Raw genomic sequence first — 21,820 nt, 5'->3', positions numbered from 1 at the left:
CAGCTGGAACCTGCCAGGCTAAACAAGAGCTGGTCTCTACCCAAAGTATGTGCAGCACCTGAGCCAGGGCAGACACAGAGCAGCATCTGCCCTTCCTCACAGGTTCCAAGCACCAGCAGTGACCTGCTTGAACTACTGAACTCCAAAATCTGACTGCTTTCATTCAGGACTCTCAAAATTTAGAAAACCAAGAGGTGATACATATTTCTGTTGGTTTTGGTTTGGGTTGGGTTTTTTTTCCTAAAGTGAAAATTACATTCTGTCAAAAAGGCAGTGATGGGAGAATAGCAAAGGCAGTTCACTGTGTTTATCTGCTCTGGAGTTACAGGTTCCAGGACATCTTGTGAATTTCCAAGTGTAAGGACTGATCCTGTTCCTTTCTTAAAATCAGAGAAACGACCATCACTAACATCAGTTGGGATGCAGGCTAGATTTCATATCGCCTCATGTCCAGAAAAAAAAGAGGACTGAGCTGGAAAAGAAAATGCTGAAGGAATTTGAAGAATTCAGAACATTGCTACATAAAAAGCAATCCGGCACACAGGACTAAATGTTTGTGCTCTTGTAATTCCTGAATCTCATCAGAGTAAGAATTTGCTGAGCTGTCCTGTGGATTCATTTACTGCAGTATGAACTCAGAGGAAACGCAAAGCAGAGGCTGCTGGGTTACTCCAGACACTGCCTGAGCTCGTGGAAAAGCAGCTCCATCTGGCTTCCTCCTAACTGCAGGAGGGTCCCAGATTTAGACTGACACAAACCAGCAGAGACAGCTGCCACATCTAGAAGATTCTGGCCTCTAGAAAGTTCTGGGGTGCCTCCTGGGGTGATAAGACACACCCAAAAAGAAGATCCTTCAGAAGTAACAAAAAAAGTGTTTACAGCTCTTTATAACTTTATTTGCCCAAATGCAATTTTGAGACAAATGGAAATGAAGTGACATTTTATGCAATTAGGATTAAACTGACTGGAAAGAATGTACAATAATAAGTGGTGAAAAAAAGCAAATACAAATTTTCAACCTCGTTTACAGCACATTTAGGGAGCTGGGCCTTTCAGACAAGATTAGTAAAATAAAGGAAAATGATCTGAGGGAGAACAGGGCACTGCTGTCAGAGCCTTGAGGGCACCAAAAGGTTTTAATGGCCCTGGGCAGTCCCAGCTGGGTTCCCACACACACACACACCCAGTCCATGACCTGGGAGCCCCAGTAAAGCTCAGCCCAGGGCCTGGAGCTGTGCTTGTCCCCAGGAGGGACCTTGGATCTGTGCCTGTCTCCTGGACAGACCCTTGGCCAAGCACATCCCACCCTTGTCCTGTCTCCTGCTGCTCCTGGCTGGGGTCCCAACACACACCCTGGGCCTGGTTCACCTCTTGTCTTGTCTGGGGCTGCTGATGGATTTGCACAGCCTGGGCACACTTGAATCCTGTCCTCCAAGATAGTTTAACCTTTTCAGCACTGAGTCTTGGTGATCCTCCGTGACATTTCCTGTAGACTCACAACTGAGTTCCCAAAGTAGCATCTTCTGATGCTTTAGGCCAGCTCCTCGCTGGGATTAAAGCAGCCTGGTCCTCTAAATATCAAGCAGCAGTTACCAACAAGCTGTTTCCACCTCTAATTATAGCTACAAAGCAGGCTAGAATTGGCAAGCAGACTTCTTTTTCCCCTGAAAAAAGGAATGACTTAGCAAATCTGATGAAAAATGAGACCAAAGCAGTTCAGTGACAGGGATCGGTGTTGGATTCAGAAATTACCAAAGCCTAGGTCATTCCTACAGTTGATCAGGAACAGGGAGCAGGACAGGGAGTATTTGGAACACAGAAGTGCATGAATTCTTTCCTGGATTTAAGCAGGGCCTTTTACATAGCCCAGGTGGCAAACTGCTCTCCTTCTAAGCACCTAAAACATTGGCCATGGAAGAAGGTCTCAACACAAACAGCAGCCTGACTTGGTCCACAAGAAAATTTTAGATCTCTTTCAATATCCTACATATTCCATCTAAGACTTGTGGATGATCTTCAGCCCCAGGAAAAGTTAAAAGCCAAACAAGGCTGACGCAGCTTTTAGCATTTGTGAAGGTTTTTGGTGGTTTTTTTAACTGCCACACTAATTAGAGGTGCTAAAATCTAACTTGCAGTAACTAAAATAGTGAGAAACAGCTTTTTGAGTTGGAGTGCCAGTTTTGCTTCTCTTTACTCACACTGCCTCCCTACAGTAACCACAAGAGTTTCTGTGATCGCTGACAGCTCCCTCAGGTTGCCACTCACTCCACTGACTCAGAATTAAATAAAAGCTTGGAGGTCAGGGAGTAAAACCAGGATCAAAAGGTAACATGCACGTCCTGAATTCCAGGTTTCCTCCTAAAGCCAGGCTGCTGTGAAGAAGGCAGGTGCCCAGAGGGGATCTCACACCGTACCTGCCCGAGGGCGTGCTGGAGCAACGTGGGATGGCCAACAAAGCGAACATTATCAATCTTCAGTTCAAACTTTTTGCCACACATGTCTGACTTGGTAGCCAGAATTGTTGCCAGGATGACATCCGAAAACCTTGAAGAGCAGAAACAGAAGTTAATACAGTTTTCAAAGAGCATACCCCCAAAATATTCCTCCAAATACAGATATATTTAACTCCTCAGTTTTTAAGCCATTGTAAATTGTGACTAGATTGCTGTACCTGGAGCACCACCAATTATGTAAAATTAAGGACCCCTAAATTACATCCCTCAGATCATCACAATTATAAAACAGGAAGCATTCACAACAAGACTGCAGGGTCATGCTCATTTAATTACATGCTCAGCAAAATACATTGAAAAGATTAGATGCAGTTTGCTTAAATATAAAAACAGCTGGAGTTAGCCATTGCCTGGATTTAGCTGCAGGTTAATGAACTTACTAAGCAACTACAAATTGACACAGCCTGTCACTCAAGCACAACAGAGATCTTTAAGCCACTCAGTATGGCAGAGGGGAAGGCAAGAAAGAGCTGATTCAATGAGAAGAAACACAGCCAATGCTTGTCCTTCCTTTCCCAAAGCTCATCAGTGACATTCCAAGTTCCTCAACAGATCTCAGCCTGTGCTCAGCAGACCACTGGCACCTTCCAAGAGCTGCCTGGCCTCACCTGGGCTTTCTCATTTGATAAACTGCATTCATGACAGGGCAGGCCCTTCCCAAAGCCCAGCCATGGGTTACTGGACTGCTCTGGATTGGTGGGGGAAGGCAGCAGCTCTGAGACAGGAGGGCAAGCACCTACAAGGGGTCTGCCCTGTGAAACACAGCCACTGCTGCACAAACAGCTAAAATCCAGTGTGACAAGGGAGGAATTCCACAACTGCTCTCTCCCATGGCCTCGCAACATTGGTCTGGTTTCTACCAACACTTGTTTTCCTCAGGGTGTCCCCTGGGACAGTGAAGCCCAAACCCACACTGAAGAGGACCTCAGATGCCAGAGTAAACTTGTTGCTCCAGAATAGGAGCAGTGCAAGGCTTGTTATTAACAAGTTCTCATCTGATTTCTCAGAGGCTCCTATTTAACCAAATGAATTTCAAACCCCTTTCTGATGAGAGTCAAGAATGAAATGTTTATTTCATTTTCTGTATTTACACTCAGGGATGTGTGTCCCTGCCAGACCATCCCCCTGCAGCAGGCAGGTATCCCAGATAACCCAGTATCACTCAGAGAGGAGGGCAGGCATGGGTGTGAGCTGTGTTCACCTTATCTCTTGGCCACAAGTGAGCCCTCCATGCCCAGAGAAGCAATTAATATACCTTAGTCCTGCTTCCCTCTGAGTCATGGACTACTACAGAAATTAAGACAAATGCACTCAAGGACACAGGGAATTTCTTCTGTTTACAAATACTGGAGATGAATGACCACACAGGTCCAAACTGCCAAAGCCTCTGGGGCTTGTACAAACAGGTCACCCTGACCACAGCACGCTGCTTATGTTTGGTTTATGGAAGGAGCAGCTGTGTACAAATTTCCAAATCCATGACTGCTCTATTCCAAGCTAAGGGCAAGCAGAGACTAGCCAGGGACTCCTGGGGCCACTGAGCCCATGCTCCTCAGCCACTGGGCTGCACAACTTGGGAAGTTTGGGAGGAATGGGCAAAGTGACCTGGAACAGGACCTGGACTGACAGTGCCTGGAGATCACATTCAAAAGAGAAAAACAAAAAAATCATGATGACAGCAGTGAGCTTCTCCTCCTCTTTTTGCCCTGTTCAGCTGCTTGTTAATAGGCTCGTCATGGAGCCAGGAAGATGGGAAGAGCAGTGGATCCAAAAGGAGCATATGTTTTGGGGGGCGAAGGGAGAAGGAGGGCAAACTGGAAAATGTCGGCTTCCTGGTAAAAATTAGTTATGCTTCCCTCCTCCAGCCTTGGCAAAGGATACCTGGGAGCTGATAAACTGATCACTCTGATAACTTCCACAAGAAATTACACCAGCAGATCCTTTAACAGATAAATGTGGTGCTAAAGGTGGGAATTCAGCAGTTTCCCAGGAGAGCTCTTGCCACCAACAGCCCTGTCTGCGCTACCTTGCATGTGGCTCTTTGGGGAGGAAGAGATTAAAAGGCTGATTTTGGAAAGTCCTCAGGATCTTCACACTAGCAGGAGATTCTCCATCTGGGAGAGTACTGGAACTACAGCCAGAGGACATGCTCAGGGGCAGATAATCCTGACACAGGTGCACCTCCTATCACCACAGCCTCTCCTAAGAGTCACCTTGACTCCAGCCCCATTCTCCTCCTCTGACAGCCTGGATTTATAGTTTTGCAGTTTGGTTTTGTTTAACCCCCAGTGCTCTACATAATTTTGACATTTCTTAGGCCTCAGGACAGTAGGGAATTGGAGGAACAGCAGATGTGTTATTCCCATTACTTCAATTCATCACCTGACCTTAGAAAATAACACTTTTACTTTGAATATTTCAATACACATTTTTCCATCTTTGGGGTATGTTAAGATGACCTAAAAACACTGACTTCTCAGAGCCCAAGAGTTTGTTAGAAACAGATTAGGTTTTGCAGTTGGGCAATAACCCTTCTCCTTTTATGAGATTAGTCTGAGCATTGTGAATTCCAGGGGGAAGCAAACCTCTTCTGTTCTAAGGAATTTAGCAGGCAGAAAGAATATACAATAAACAAAAGCTTTGATTTGTCCAAAATATTCTACTGCTCCTCTCCTGAGCACAACACAGCAACAGCACACTGAAAAGAAGGGGGGAGGATTCAAACAAAGAATTTATTTTTCCCCCAAGAATGGATCGTAACTTTTTATATGCCACAGGAATTCAAAGCAAGGTTTTTATAAAGATTTTTTTCTTTGAAGTAGTTTAGAACAGGATCTGAGTATGTTGGTGAGGTTTATGTTAAGCAGGGACTAGGGATGCATTATTTTTTCCTTCTGGGGCCCTGAGTTAAGCACTTCTCCCTCTACTCTTGTAATCATCCCATTTAGCTGAGTGGGGCACCAAGAACAAGCAGCAACAACCTGCTCAAACCTGGGTCCTCTAAAGAGCTCTCCCTGGAATTAAATAGTTTACTCACTGATCTGTACATTCAAATCATTTCTCCTCAGAAAACAATTTGATTTAGGACTTGTTGGAATAACTACAATGCCAAGGCTATACTTGTTGCACTCCCAGAGCCTCCCAGCTTGTCCCAGCTCACAGAAGGGACAGTGCCAGACCCATTCTGGATCCCCTACAGGAAGCACAGAAATGTTAGTAGGACCTTGGTAATTATCCTGGCACAAACCTTTAGCAATACATTTCCTACAGACACTGTGATTTAGCATTTAATTTTCTCATCATTCAGTGTAAAACAGAAACCAGAAACAAAAGCACAATTAAAAGGATGGTGAGAAAAGAAAGCCATTCTAGACAAAGGTGATTGTTTAGAACGTTTGGTCTTACCCTGAAACCAATTGCTCATCAGTTAGAGGACATTGGTCTCTGAAATGGGAACATGGCCATAAACACAAAACAAAACACAACAAAAGAAAATAAACGAGGCAAGTACACAAAATACAAAAGAAAAAAAAGAGATAATATTAAAAACTAGGATGAACCATTAAAGGTTAAACTCTTGTAAAGGAAATACAACTGTTGAGGAGAGTCAAAAGTTAATGGAAGGTGAATTCCAGGGATACATTGCAGGCTGTATGACAACATGGAGAAAACAGGCTAAGGTGATTTAGTCCTTGCACTAGCAGTGGCTGCTGCCATGTGTCTTCCCACAATACACAGCATTTATGGAGCTGATTTCCATGGCACTTTTTAATTCAAGCTTACCTTAAGAGAAACAGAAGAGGTTGCAGCCTGATTTAGAGCAGATTCTAAACCCCAGTTTCCTGCCTAGACTACTACTACCATTTCCACCAAAGAACCTCCCATGCAGCACCAAATGACCCACAGCTCCTCCCAGCTGGTTCCAGTGCTTCCATGCCCACAAGACTAAGGAAAAGAGGATGCCAAGTGCTTATTGTTGCAGGATTCAGTGCAGGGCCTGGCACACACAGCCAGCACTGCTCCTGCAGGGATGCACACAGCAGGCTCAGGGCTGGCCAGGCTCAGAGCTCACACACAAAGTCCTTCTCTGCCCCTCTCTGAGCCCCAGGAAATCACAACTTAGGAAGTGCAGGCTGAAAAAGCTTTGAAGGCAAACAGTCCTAAACCCTTCTTTAAACAGGTGTACAGAGCAGGACTCTGTTAGCACTTCTGTATCAGAAAAATCTGCTTCCATTTTAACAGTTAGCTGCCACATTTTCCCCCAATTAAGATTTAAAAAGAACTCGTTTCCAGAAACAGCTTTATAAATGTACTGAAAAATGAATCTGATAAAAGCTTTATGCTATCCTACATGGGAAAGGGGAGGCAAACTGAAAACCTCAGACAATTATTTAATACAAAACACAGCAGATTTCTGCCAGTCACATTAAAAAGAGGACCTAGAGAACCTAAATGACAAATTACACAATGGGGTGATATTACAGGAGGGGTGTTTCAAGGAATGAGTGAATGAATAGAAAAGCACAGGCTTACAGAAAGGAAGCTTTTCAAAACAAGTACAAGAACACTGGAGTCCAGTGAAAGAGGGACAGAGGAAACAAATGTTATCACAGGAGAACTACTGTTTGTTAGAAAGGGACATTCAAATCCTTGTTTGTCAGTAACTCTGGGTTTTGTAACAGAAGCGTTTGCTAAATTTGCTAAAACTCCTTCAGTTAGTCAGCTCTGCTACTAAAAATGCAAAGTCTGCTGTAACATATGTTACTATATGTGCCTCCTCATTAGAATATTTGCTAGCTGGCTATACCACCTTCAGAAAAACTACAAAAAAACCTCATTCAAACCAATTTAACATAGCCTTATCTTATGCCTTCAAAGAAGTAATTGCCTCATATTTTTTCAGGGCAAAGAAAAAAGACTGGCAGGCATCTCTATAAACACTGTGGGGGGGTGTATTCCTGGTAAAACACTCAGAAACTGAAGGATGTTTTTGAAAAGTGCAAATGATGAAAGGCTGAGAAGCCAACAAAGAGAAACATTTGACAAGCAATTTGTTTTGACAGTGACAGTCTTCTGAATACCTTTTTGTTGCATGGCCACCATCAACACACCTCAAACACTTTTGCTGCTCAACTTGCTTTCAGAAGGAAGTAAAATATGTATTCTGAGGACTCAAACACAGCTCCATTGAGCAGAAATTAATACAAACAAACACACCCCAGTGACCTGGAGGAAGGATTATTATCAATAGGCTGCCATTGTCTATAAAAAACCCAAAAAGCATAACAATGACCAGGAAATTGAGCCTGGAGGCTAAAAGAAATCCAATTATCTATACAAATATGCTACATAGAAATGGAGGTAAGGCACCTAAACTGATCTAATTTTGCCCTCCCTGAGAGCATTTAGAAATACATGCACCTCAACTGCTCTAGGAAAAGTCAGCTGCAAAGTAATTCACCTGGGTTCCAAAAGCTCAGGGGGAAAAGCATCAGTAAATCTTACCTAGGACACAATTTGTGCTAGATTGTTAATAAATTAAAGACAGCCATCCAGTTTGAAAAAGGATTACTCCAACCCTCTTGGGAACTATTGCAGCTACAAGGTAAATCTGAAATAACCTTTGTACTGAGCATGCAGTGGGAAAAACCCAACCCTAAAACATTACTGAACTTGCCTTACACCACCAACTACCAGTCTGCCCACTCCACAGCCACCAAAAACACCCATGGGTGCTACTGACACGCAGGGATTGAAGGGAACCTTTTCCAACTCTTTCTTGATGAAATCTTCCAAAAATAGTACAAAACCACTTCATAAATTACTTTTATTGTGGACAATTTCAGACAGAAACTCGTCACCACCAGAAAACAGACTGCACTTCATGCTGATGAGCTCTGTCCAGGACTGAGTGCACCGAGTGCCCAGCAAGGGAACTGCTGGACTGCACAGGAGGATCTTACAGGGATGGAGCTGCCACTGAAGGAATGGCTCTCTCAAAACCAGCTGCTCCATTCCTGGTCTCTACAACCTGATCTTCAACGGAAACACACAGACTGAAGAAAAAATTCATAATGCTGGTGAGGAAAAATCAATGATGATATTGGTTTTGTGCCATGTGAAAGTTAAACTCCTTTCCCAGCTTACAAAGCAGGTGCATCTCCCTCCCTTCCAGGGGATCTGCACTTGTCTGCCTCCACCCTCCCCTTAGAATCTCTTCTGTTCCAAGGCACCAACTTCTGTTACTTCTAAAATTGTCTGATACAAATCAAAGTTGGAGCCATCTGTTGCACGGTTTTGAAGATGCCTTTTTGTCTTCTGCTGGAAGAAGCATCTGTGTACTTAAAACTTGCAATTTTTTCCACCTGTATCAGTCAGTGAAAAATAAAAACTTTGCCAACAAAGCTCCCCTTGTCTAATTTAAATTAACAGCACTCAGTATATAAAGAGCATCAGCATGTTCTTCTACTGGCAGGTACCACTGAAGAGGACACATTTAACTGCTACATCAGTTGTGTGCGATGCAGGGGACCTAAGAGTGATGATTACACTGCTGCTGGGAAAAAGCTTTCAATAATCAAACTGGAAACAAACACAATTTTGAAAGGGACTTTGAATTTCAGAAAGCAGATGCCCAGCCATGTAAGCAGCACCAGCCCTGTGCTGGACTCCAATATCCAGCATCTAGAAGAAATAAACTTTCAGAGCAACAGAAATGCTGCTGCTCTTCTACTACCCCTTTATATGCATAGGAGATTTAGACAGATCTGAAAAAAATTCCTTTATTAGTAACAAATACCTGACCAGGAGATTAAGCATGAATTTTCATGCTCAGTGTTCTGGACATCACTACAATGAAACAATCTAAGTATTTGTTCAGTGTAGGTTACATGGCAGCACATTCAATTTAAAAATTTGTTTCAGGAAAACACCAGCAGTGTTCTCACCTGACCATCATTTGAAACGATAAAAGCTTTTCCTACATCACTGCAGTACCCACACATGGTCTCACACTAATTCAGCAACACAGGCAACACATAATAGGCACAGCTACACATTAAGTGCTTTGTCCAACCTACCAAAACAGCAGGGGCAACAAGAATCAGTGTCAGACAGAAGCTGGTATCATTAATCTTAATTCTTAATCATTAATTCTTAATCTGTGTAGGGAAATTCCAGAGCCAGGGGGTTGAGCAGCCACCAACAAAACCCCTGGGATAACCAGCAGACGTGCACTGAGCCACAGCCCAGTCTGAAATGCCAGTCACCACTTCCCAGACATACAAATGGTTTGCCACCCCTGGAGCTGTGCCCTGTCGATACTGCACTCACTGGACACACAACCAAAGGCTGCATTTTAAGGTTTCAAAGGCATCAGAAGAGCCAGGAGATACAAATGACCTCAAGCAAATGTGTTTTTGTACGATCCCAGTCCTGGAAATTTAATGGAAACCGAATTAATGGATGATGTTTACAGTCAGGTGGGTGATTTTAATTTCAACTAAACTGTTCTCTGTCATAAAGTTAATGACAACCTTACATTTTTGGGGGGAGGGCAGTGATGATTAGTTCCTTAGTACTCTTATAAAAGAGAAGAGTAGCAACACCCTCTTTTTTATTAATATTGGAGATTAAAATACATATCACAAAAAAGATCTGCAAGTGAACTATGGGCCAACAGACAAAAAAACTTTTTCTCTCACAGATTTCTCTCGCATCTAGTAGTGATAAATTAAGAATTATGCAGCAGATTTCAAATGCTCAACAAAAGCTAATTAGAGGGTCCATCCATCCATACACACGTGCTGAACACCACACCACCTATTTTCAGTGCATTTGTTACCCTCTGATTTCCTGTACTTAAAAAACTCTCTTCAAGTCTCAGTTTCCTTCTGAGCCACTGTGTCACTCCACTGACACAACAGCAGCTCTGTCTGGAGAAACAAAATTAGTTATTCATTAGTGCACAGCGAGTCCATACGACCATTACATCAGCTAGGGAGGAGGTTGAGGCAACTGAAAAATATATCCAGTTAGAAGTAGGCAGGAAAAGAAAAGTGGAATTTTGCCAAAGAATTAATACTCCTAGTTTTGAAAGGGTAACGTTGCCTTTCTAATGAGCACAGAATAGCTGACCTATACCTTGCCCATAAAACAACAGAATCAGCAGCATTCCCTCATGAGACAGTGCTCTTTACAAGGACTAATTTGCTCATAACTTGATATTAAAGCATTTTTTTCCAAGTTGTCTTCTATGCAGTCCAAGAGGATGTGCCCAGGAATTAGGAGGCATGAGAGCAGGAGGCTGTCTCTCCATTTCAACCTGTTAGGCCAGAAGAAATATTTCCCCTCCTACCTGGAGTCCCCATCTTGATCTTCTGTGGTGTCACCAGAGCCATTCACAGCATATCGACTCCTTGGTTTGTCTGAAGCAAAGAATAAAGATAAATTCGCCCAGGAACAATCTGCTTAATGTGTGTTTGTATGTTTCTCTATTCTCACTCAAAAGAACACAAAAAAATAGGAGAAAATTTTTATCCTTCAGGGGATGAAGAGGAGAAAGTGAAACATTCACAGAAACCAACACAAGTAACAGTTTGCAATTCCAGAAGAAAAAGTAAAATTCTGACCAATGCTATTTCCCTCCTCATTGCTAAGGTTTTGGCACAATTATAATGCTCCCATAGTCACAGGAAGGGAAATCCTTTACCAACAAAAAGCAGGAGGGGCGTGGCAGGGAAACAGTCCGCAAAAAAAGAAAACTTTTCAGATTTTACCTATAAAAATGGAAAGGGAATTAGAGATGACTCTCTCATCCTAAACTGACTCACAACCAAAGCAGGGGAGTCAAACTTCTCCTGACACACAGACATTAGCACACAACTCAAATCACACAGCTTCATCACCCGCAGCACCCTGATACTGGTCCCAGTCCAGCCACAGGCACTGTCCCCAATCACATGCTCTAAGTAAGAGATGCAAACAGTGCTGGCATTTGAAATCCCATGGTCCTGTTTTCCAGGAGAAATTAAACCTCCCCCAGCACACTATTCAAGACCACAGACTAAAGTTTCATAATTTCTACCCATTACTGATTAAAGCTTATAGTGTTTATTGAACCCTTTCTTCTAAATCAGTGCCTTCCCTTTCATCCTGCCTCCTCCTTCCCCTGCAGCTCCCGAAACCCACGGGATTCACCTGCCCTGGGGACAGCAGTAAGGCAGCAGGTGGACAATGACACCTGGCACTAACGGGATTCAATTGGGATGGGAGGGGACCCCAGGGCACCTGGGGGAGTGAGGGCACCTGCAGGGCAAGGGTTGAGAGCTGCAGAGTCCCATGGGGAGTTGTGAGGGGTGTCAGGTCCTCAGGGACAGCGTGAGTGAGGGGTGCCAGTACCCAGAGAGTGTGAGGGGTGTGTAAAGGATGACAGGTACCCACAGACAGTGTGAGGGGTGTGTAAAGGATGACAGGTACCCACAGACAGTGTGAGGGGTGTGTGTGAGGGATGACAGGTACCCACAGACAGTGTGAGGGGTGTGTAAAGGATGACAGGTACCCACACACAGTGTGAGGGGTGTAAAAGATGACAGGTACCCACAGACAGTGTGAGGGGTGTGTGTGAGGGATGACAGGTACTCACAGACAGTGTGAGGGGTGTAAAGGATGACAGGTACCCACAGACAGTGTGAGGGGTGTAAAAGATGACAGGTACCCACAGACAGTGTGAGGGTTGCGGAGTGCCGGGTACCCACAGACAGTGTGAGGGGTGCCAGGCCCCCATGGACAGTGTGAAGGATGTGAGGGGGCTGTGAGGGGTCCGTGTGGGGTACCAGCCCCCCACGGGAGGATGCCAGGCCCCGGCGGAGGCTGCTGCGGGCGCGGGGCAGCCGCAGCCCCCGGCGTCGGCACTTACTGTCCTGCGCGGCGGGGTGCTCGGCGCCGCGCTGGAACGGGAAGCGGAACAGCAGCTTGTTGCCGCGGCTGCCCGAGCTCACCAGGATCACGCTGATGGGGCTGGTGCTCTCGCCCATGCCGGCTCGGCTCGGGCTTCCCGCAGGAAAGGCCCGGCCGCTGCGCCTTCCGCTTCCGCCGGCACTCGGTGCGCCCGGCGCTACCGGCACCCGGCGGGGACAGCGCGGCCAGGCCGCCCGTGGGGCCGCCCGTGCCCGGGGCCGCTGCTGCCCGGGGCCGCCGCTGCCCGGGGCCGCTGCTGCCCGGGGCCGCCCGTGCCCGGGGCCGCCCGTGCCCGGGGCCGCCGGTGCCCCACAGCCCGTGCCCAGTGCAGCGCAATGCCCGCAGCTCTGACCAGCATCTCACACACAGCCCAGTATTCCCAGTTCTAACCAGAACCTCGTATCCCATGGCTCCATCCCCAGTACAGCCCGGTGCCTCCAGCTCCGACCAGCACCTCACATGCAGTCCATCCCCAATATAGGCAAGTGCCCCCAGTTCTGGCCAGCATCTCATGCCCCCACACAGCCACATTGCTAGTTAAGACCAGCACCTCACACACAGCCGCTTTCCCAGTACAGCCCAATGACTCCAGTTCTGACCAGCTCCTGACGCTTGCTTTCTCTCAATCCCAATGTCCCATAGACACCACTCCCTGCTCCACACACTCCCAGTTTATTCCAGTGCTTCACATGCATGCAAGCAGCAAGTTCCAGCTCAGGCCAGTGCCCCCAGCACGGCCCAGCACCCCCAGCTCAGCCCCGTACCCACACAGGGCATGTTGGATCCCTCCACAGGGGCTGCTGGACCCTGGACTACCCAATGCTGTTAGTTGGCCACTCTGGGTCATTTGTGGGCTTTCAGCCAGTTCAGTCTTTAACTCCAGAACTTTTCTGAGAGCTGGCAGCAAAGAGCAGCAAGGTTCATCATCTCCCCCACACCCAGAACCCCACCGGGTTATCATCCTCATGGAAAGAGTGGACAGACACTGGAACTGCCCAGGGCAGCTGTGCAATCACAATCCCTGGAAGTATTCAAAAAACAGGTGGATGCGGCACTTTGGGACATGGTTTAGTGGTGGGCTTGGCAGTGCTGGTTTAATGGTTGGACTCTATGATTGCAGAGGGCTTTTCCAACCCTAAGGATTCCGGATACCTGCAGGGGTGCAGCTGTGGAAGTCAGACCTGTGGGCTCTCTGTGCTCATGGAAAGGCTGGCTTGGGCTTGTTGTTCATGTTCACTTCACAGCTCTGATACACCCTGCCTCATGGTTCCTGTGCTTTTACGCCTGCCTCTGGATTAGGAAGAGTGACTTTACTCCCTTGGCAGCAGCCTTGGTGCCTTCATATTTTTTTGTGTTTAACCGAGATCAGAAGTTGTCAGCAATTATATTTGAGGATGCCCATAGGTTTTATGCAAATACTTCTGTATTTCATTGCATTACTTAGGTGCTTGGACACTGAGATATCCCCACTCTAGGTTTTGCTCTGCAGCCCCCCAAGGGGCAGAGGTGGGTGGCTGAAGAGGGAGATGAGCAGCCCCAGCAGGGTGTAATCTGCAGAGCCATTCTGCACGAGGCCAGCGATAACAATTGAGCAAGAGAAGGCGATGCTGAGGGGAGAGAGAGTTGTCCTGGGGTGATTAAAGACCAGTCGTGTTATCACAGCAGAGCACTCCTTGTACACCAGCACTAGACTCTCACGTTAAAATTTCAGTCTGCCTGCTGCAAAATATCATTTTACTTTCTTAAATAATTAATTATAGTCTTATCTGTCATTCCCAGCTCTCGGACATTTAGTTGTAGTTAGCTGTGTCATTTAAAGCAATGATTGCAAGTTCTTCAAGCCCTGGGAGGAAATTAAAGAGTAAAGCCAGGATTTAGACTCTACTTTATAGACTTTCAAAATTTAATATGCCTCAAATATTTTAGTTGGAACAGATGCATGTGCCCACTTATCCACAGCATCCTCCTTGAGGAGATGGCAATTCCTGTGGATAATACAGGATCGTGGGGAAAGTTATCCCTGATCTCACAGTGATGCCATCCAATTGGATTTACAATCGGAGCTGTTGGAAATTAGAATTCCACTTTTACAATTAGCTAATAGGTCTGTGGCTTGCTTCTGCTGTTTAAAATGAGAAACTCTAGTAGCCAGCTTTTGGAAAAGATTTTGGATTAAAAGATACCTACATTAATTAAAAAAAAAAAAATCCCATTTGGTGATTCCATGGCCTGCCCAAGGGTGGACATTCTGCAGTGGAGCTGTAGATCATCATGAGAAGCAGCAGCAAGAGAGGAGGGCAGGTTTGGTGGGGCTTCCCAGAGGACATGTCTTCACCACTGGCCCTGGGATATAGGAACAGCAGTGATCATGTTGTCCAGCTCTTTGCATTCCTGAGGCCAGGACCCCCTTGTCTCACTACCCCATGGGTAGCTGGAGCACTAGAATGAGGAATTTATCTGAGAGGTTCATGCAAAGCCAGAGACAGTCATTTTTCACGTCATGTTGTGTTGAGGATCAGACTTCTCCCACCAGGTTTGTTCCTGAGGAGTTCCCACAACAATCCCCAGCACTGCCCTGATCCTGAGTGAGCAATGACCTCCTTCTAGCAAAACACTGTCACCTTTTGGCTGCTCTGGGTTTTGTGATAGTGCAGGAGTAACTCTCAGAAAAGGAATTCAAATTCCATAATGATTTCAGTGACTATGAATCCTCCTGTGGAGACATCACTCTGTGTGCACACAAATCTTAATGCTGCAGTCACAGAGGAGCAATGCCCAGGTTACACAGAACAGGAAGGAATCCTGATGGTCTGTGCCTTATCCCTGTGTTTATCTGGGTCACAGCTTGGTTGAGTAACCCCTGATTAAAAGCACTCTCACTGAGGAGAGCTTGGAGCATTGCCATGCAACACATCACATAAGAAACAGCACTTTGGGGAGGAGACAAAAACATTATGTAAATGGATATTTCACGACACCATCTATATTTTCAAAGTAATATTTCTATGGGAAAACTGCAAGTTTTGGAAACGTGTGTAGCAAGGGATGATGAAAACAGCTTCTCCTGGTGCTTGCCATCCATTTAAGTTGTATAAACTGAATACCACGTTGTCCATGCCCTGGCTCTGCCTATGCTGTCAGTGGCACTTTGAACAGGAGACTGCACTGCTCTGCCTCTGTGCAGCCAGAGTGAGCTCTGGGTTTTCAGGAGATCTGTATGGCACTATCAGAGGGAAGGTATACAAAGAGCCCTCTGATTATACTCCCTGTGGTAAAGCAATTGTCCTTCTTGGGTCTCAGATGAGTCCACTTTTATATCCCCTCCTAAAGTTACCCAGCCCATGGTCAGGAGGACTGAGGAGGAGCTGTGGCACTGAACACAATCTGAAATTTAATCCCAGAGGAGTTGTTTGCTTCCATAGAGGGGGTGATAATTCAAGATCCCCAAACCCAGACAGGCTTGCAGACTCAGAGGCCCCAAGTGCTTTGTGCCTGCCTTTTGGGAAAGCCCAAGGTTTATTCTAATTTGTGTGACAGATGGCATGCAAAGAAGCTTAAATTAGAGCCCAGTGCAGAGTACAAGGGGTGAATCAGAGCTCTTCTGCAAGTGCCACTTGCCCCAGCAAAGTGGGGACACCAGAGGACACTGAAGTTGCTGTCTGACCCCATCCCTGGTTCTGACCCTACCACTGGTTCATTCCCACCTGAGCCCAGGATGCAGAGGCAGAGGCACAGCCCCGGGAAAGTGGTGTCTCTTTGTGGTGTATGGATCAACTCCTGCAGGCTCTGGAGTCTACCCAGAGAGAAGAGACCCAGAGAGGTCACATCCCCATGTGACAGCACAGAAGAGATCCCTGCCATACACACACACACGAGGGTGCCACCTCAAACCCAGCACCTCTGCAGCAGCACAGCCCAGCTCCCTGTGGCTCCTGAGGGCCTCCAAGGCCAGTGCACACTCCTGTGTGACACCTGTGCTTGGTACAGGTATCCACAGGCTGGACATGCCCCAATCCATGCACCACCCAAGGATCATTAGATCCCTAGAAGAGCTTTCCCTTTGGCAGGATGACCATGGCTAGGGAACACCCTCTGTGGCAGTGCACAATGCTGCTGTCACATGAAAACACATCTCTGGCTGGTTTTTCTATGGGAACCACCACACCAACCTCCTCCACACAAGTGTGCAGGGCTGCTGGGGCAGAGAACATTATCTGGCCCCTCTGATTGTGCCAGCCAGTGCTCTGTGCACAGCTGCCAGCTCTCAGTGGTGATGTCTGAGGCTGCTGTAGTTTATCAGCATAGCAAAGAGATTTACCTCTGCTTTATGTGCTGGCAGGATATTTACTCCCAGAGGTTCTGCAGCAACCATCTCCAGTAGGGTATTTCTTTGACACTTTGCCCACTTATCTGTGATTACAGACCTGTGCTGGTCTTCATTTTGCTTGTTTGGTCCTTCACCCATCCAGGGCCCGTGCCCTGATGGTACCAACTATCTGTTGTGGGACCAGGAGCTCCTGTGCATGTGCAGCACATAGCACAACACAGCCAGCACTAACTGGAGTGCTAAGGGCTATTTTACAGTGCAGGGGGCAATTAATAGTAAGTTCATGCAGTTAGAAATCAAAGGTGTGCAGTCTGAGGATTACAAAAAAGAAATCTGACTGAACTTTCTCACACACACACTTTTTTCTAGCACCTTTATTCAATTTCACAAACTCTATTCCTATATCCAAAGTCATCCTTACTACCAGTACTGCTACAGGCAGCAATTGTAAAGTGGTGAGTAATTGTAAAGTGAGTCCCTAAATCTTTGCAAGAGGCTGGCAAAGTGAAGTGCTGAAGCAAATGGCAAAATCTGCACTTACTCTTAAAAAATCAGGATTTTGTTTCTCCTCTGAACTACACTACAGATCTCCCAACCTTTCCCTACCACTATCTATAAAGCATTTTATGTGAAATATAGCACATAATGCAGCCACATATGCTGGAAGTGGCTGGGTCAGAAAGGGACAAAGTCTTGTGTTCACATCTGTGAATCAAGGGAAGAAACCAGATTCTCTCCAGGCTCCTTACCATGCTGGAGTCCACATGCTCCTCAGCTTAAAGACGTGTCCTAATGCTTCATCAATGGAATTTTGCAGCATTATCTCTCTGCTCATGTATCAATACGTGTCCAGACAATTTCTTTGGACCACACAGCTGTCAGGTTAAGAAGCAAGAAGCTGATAAGGCGGGCAGGCCAGGAGGGCAGTGTGCAGACCCTGGCCACAGTGGCCATTGTTTCTCAGGAGATAAGCGTCCCCCACTCCATGAGTGGCCTCTGGAGTGACCAATGAGTGTGGACAGGCACCAAGGTCTGCTCCCCCCTTCCCCTTTATAACCCGGGCTGCCAGGGTGGTGAGCCCAAACCTGCTCCCAGCCGTCACTGCAAGGGGACAGAGCCAGCACCTCCTGCACCATGACGCTGACCCAAGCCGAGAAAGCCGCCGTGGCCACCGTGTGGGCCAAGGTGGCCCCCAAATGTGATGCCATTGGGGCAGAATCACTGGAGAGGTAAGGCCTCAGCAGGCCTCCAAAGAGGGCTTTGCCATTGGGATGCATCTCATGTAGAACTTGGGGGAGTGAGAGCAGGCTGGGACCAGGGACTCTTGATGAAGAGTTGTGCTGTTGGATATGCAATCTTCAGGAGTTATATCCGTGCTACTAAATGCTTCACAATCTAGCAGTAAACTGTGGTTTTTAAAGACAATTTAATAGGGGTATTTTTCTCCTTATAGCCATATAGAAGAATTCATAGCCAGAAGCACTGGTGAGAAATTCAAAGTCATTCATACTCAGTGTCCTAAACACCATTATCCCTGTTCGGGGATAAACTTAAAGTGGTTTATTGTACAAGTGATGCACTTTCTCTTACAATTTTTATGCATTAAGAGAATAGCTGTCCACTAAATTCACTGGATGCTCAGGTTTCATTGTTCCAGTTGGTAAGTAACAAACTGTTAGGAAACAAGTGTATGAAGCATGGCACAGTAATTCAAAGTCCATAACAATTAAGCAAGCTGGCATAAAAGGGTCTGGAAATTGTCAGAAATTCTTATGTTATTCAAAGTGATTTAAATGCTCAGTATAAAATATTGTGATCCTCCTTTCAGGATTTGGAGTACCATTCATATCAACTCTGGTTTGTTCATTTTAGTTTGAAGGTCCTGGAAACTTGGTTATCATATAATACAGAAAATTTGGTGACAAGTTGGGGCTTTATTTATTAAAAACAAGACCAGACAAAACCAAACCCAAAACTACATTAAGTTTTAAATCTTTTTTAACACTTAATTCTTCTCTAGTACATACAGATAAACCTGCTGTCTAATGTGCATGTGCTGCAGAAGGTTTACACTGCACTTGTTCTGAGGTTTTACCACCTCATACCACTTCTACTGCTGACCCTCTTCCTCATGTTCTCCTCCAGGCTTTTCCTCAGCTACCCCCAGACAAAAACCTACTTCCCTCACTTTGATCTGAGCCAAGGCTCAGCTCAGCTCCGTGGCCATGGCTCCAAGGTGATGAGTGCCATTGGGGAAGCTGTGAAGCACATTGATAACATCCGAGGGGCTCTGGCCAAGCTCAGCGAGCTGCATGCTTACATCCTCAGGGTGGACCCCGTGAACTTCAAGGTGAGTGAGCACAGAGGCTTTCAGGGGTGGAAACTGCCACCACAAAATCAGAGACCACAGGTCATGTGTGCTAATGGCAGCTTGATCCCTGCACAGCCTGCTTCTCATATGATTTTTAACATGACACTGGGTCTTTTAATGGAAGTTCTGGTCCAGTACAGGCAAAGAACTACTCAGGGGGCTCCTGTGGTGGTTTGTCTTAGACAGACTTGAATCTGCTGTTTTTGCTGTGATTCGTGAATCTGCCTCACACATCAAGCCACATCACCTGTCTTGAACAAAGTTTTAATAAATTATAAACAGTACCACTTTGTTGCACTTGGGGGAGGAAGGGGCACATGGAAGAGGGAGAGGGATGAAGCAGTGCCTTTTCCCTTTACAAAAGACAACCATGCTTCTGCACTCCCATCTCAGGCAGCAGCACTGTCTGGTTGGGACAAGCAGTTGTCATCCCCGAGCACACTGGGCCCAAGGTCCTTTGCAGACCCCTGCACTGATACCTGGTACTCATTGTGATGGATTTCATGCTGCTTTCCCTTTACAGCTGCTTTCCCACTGTATCCTGTGCTCCGTGGCTGCCCACTATCCCAGTGACTTCACCCCAGAAGTTCATGCTGCGTGGGACAAGTTCCTGTCCAGTGTTTCCTCTTTTCTGACAGAGAAGTACAGATAAATGACCTCAGCAGAGGGTGCAGGGGGCCCATCTACAGCCCAGCCCTGCTGCCAGGCTCTGGGGTATCATCCCTACCTGGGCAGCTCTTTAAATCCCCTCTGCAGGGGCTCAGTCATCTGTAAAACCCAATAAATAATTCAAATGTGAGCTATGGTCTCTGTGCTTTCATTTCGATGTGTTCTGCCCACACCTGACTGTTCAGGCAGGGCTGTTCTGAAATGTCTACACAATATGGAGGGGGAAATACTAAACTTTATAAACTCATGTACTAATTCATATACTAATGAACTCATTTAATTCATGTGCTGATTCAGTGGGGATAACATAACATTCAGTGGGAGCAACATAGCATTGAGCAGAAGCCCAGAAGGGGTTGGAGCCCTGGGACTGCAGCTGCTCACCAAGGTATATCCACCACAGTCTGCTTCCAGGCTGACCAGCAATGAGTCTTTTACCCTGCTAGGACATTGAATAGACCCAGGCTTTTTGCTTGACCTATCCAAAACCCATCCCAGCCTGTTGGGAACCTGCATTGCAATGCAGAGCATTGTCCTCTTGTGCCTCTTTCCATGGGGTATGGGTGTGGTATCTGATGTGTTTCTTCTGTGGGTTAACCCCACCGTGCAGCCACTGCACCCCAGCTGCCCACTCACTTCCCCCCACAATGGGATCAGGTGAAGGGCAAAGGAAGATAAAAGCAAGGAAAATTGGGGGTCAAGATCAAACAAACAAACAGAAGTAATTGTTTAGTAAGTGAAGACTAAGTGGAAGCACAGGGAAGAAAAGAAAACAGGGGATGCAAAGGCAGTCCCTCACCACATCCCATGGGTAGGCTGATGTTCAGCCAGTTCATGAGCAAAAACCATGGATAACCCCCAAAACTTCCTCAAATCCCTTCTTTCCCCTTTGATTGCTGAGCATAGTGTCATATGGTATGAGAAACCTCTTGATTAGCTGGGCCTATCTGCCTGGCTGTGTCCTCTCCCAGCACCTCAAAATCTATTCCCTGGGTGGGGGCAGAGTGAGAAGCAGAGACAGCCTTGATGCTGTGCAAATGCTGCTCAACAAAATCTGGAACATCAGCCTGTTACCGGGGCCAGTTTGGCCAAAAACCTGAAGCACAGCACCATGTCAGCTCCTGTCTCAGAGACTCCTGGCATGAAACAGTGTGGGCAAAGCCTTCAGCCTGCTCTGATGGCCAGCCTGAGCCAGCACTGCAAGTGGCAGTCCTCATCTCATCCATGGAATTTAGGGACTGTGTTTGGACAATGGGGAGAAAGGTGATGTGGAAGCTGTCAGGCCACAAAATAGCTCTAAACATGTCACCACAGCAGCTTTTAAAGCATTCTGCATCCATGGATGTCAGGTAACCTGGAGGTTTAAATCCATGATTTACATGCTAGGGCAGCATCAGCTGTGTCCCTTACCCCGTGTTTGCACCAACTCCTTCCTGCAGAGGCTGAGAGAAGGATGTGAGAGTCAGAGGAAGTTGTGCCAGGAGAGGCTTAGGTTGGATATTAGGAAAAATTTCTTCACTGAAAGCATTGTCAGGCACTAGCACAGGCTGTCCAGGGCAGTGGTGGAGTCCCTGTTCCTGAAGGCATTTAACAGATGTGGCTCCTGGGGACCTGGTTTAGTGTTGGCCTTGGCAGTGCTGGGAGAATGGTTGGACTCAATGATCCTTGACACTTTTGCCAACATTAATAATTCTATTATTCTACAACTCTGTGTTTGACCAGCCACCATGTGCCCTGCAGGATCTCCTAGCATTTATGGGGAGAGGCAGGAGCACACATTGGTATGGGAAGAAGGAAAGGAGTCCAGGACTGACAGGTATCACAGGATGGACTTTGGGAAGACCATGAACCCAAAAAGGAGGTTGTTCCCTGCCTGGGTTCCTCTGGGAAGGTCTGTCCATGGCTCCCACTCAGAGGCCATGGGGCTCTTGGGGCAGAGAGGGGCTGGATGTGCCAAAGTCTGGAGGGGACATGGGGGACTTT

The 21,820-nt window shown here is 46.5% G+C and overlaps 2 protein-coding genes across 3 annotated transcripts in view; one reads left to right on the top strand and one right to left on the bottom strand.

Annotated features, from left to right (window-relative positions):
• NPRL3 (NPR3 like, GATOR1 complex subunit) overlaps window positions 1-12,600 on the bottom strand; it is a 41,320-nt gene extending 28,720 nt beyond the window's left edge. Inside the window, exons 1-4 of one of the 2 annotated variants that reach the window (XM_063414823.1) lie at window positions 12,430-12,600; window positions 10,870-10,939; window positions 5,919-5,957; window positions 2,415-2,544 (exon numbers count right to left, since the gene is read on the bottom strand). In XM_063414823.1, coding sequence (XP_063270893.1) covers window positions 2,415-2,544; window positions 5,919-5,957; window positions 10,870-10,939; window positions 12,430-12,547 — 357 coding nt within the window. In that variant the 5' untranslated portion in view covers window positions 12,548-12,600. The remainder of the gene's footprint in view (window positions 1-2,414; window positions 2,545-5,918; window positions 5,958-10,869; window positions 10,940-12,429) is intronic. The other variant, XM_063414824.1, reaches the window with a different exon arrangement.
• A 5,331-nt stretch (window positions 12,601-17,931) lies between these two features.
• Window positions 17,932-19,856, top strand: LOC134559612 (hemoglobin subunit pi). Its single transcript, XM_063414532.1, has 3 exons — window positions 17,932-18,026; window positions 18,943-19,147; window positions 19,692-19,856. The coding sequence occupies exons 1-3, from the start codon at window positions 17,932-17,934 to the stop codon at window positions 19,818-19,820; spliced, it is 429 nt and encodes a 142-aa protein (XP_063270602.1). The 3' UTR covers window positions 19,821-19,856.
• Window positions 19,857-21,820: the final 1,964 nt, after the last annotated feature.

Source organism: Prinia subflava, chromosome 17 (assembly GCF_021018805.1).
Source record: "Prinia subflava isolate CZ2003 ecotype Zambia chromosome 17, Cam_Psub_1.2, whole genome shotgun sequence".
In the NCBI taxonomy this organism is placed as follows: Eukaryota; Metazoa; Chordata; class Aves; order Passeriformes; family Cisticolidae; genus Prinia; species Prinia subflava.
This window is presented reverse-complemented; position numbering and strand designations above follow the sequence as displayed.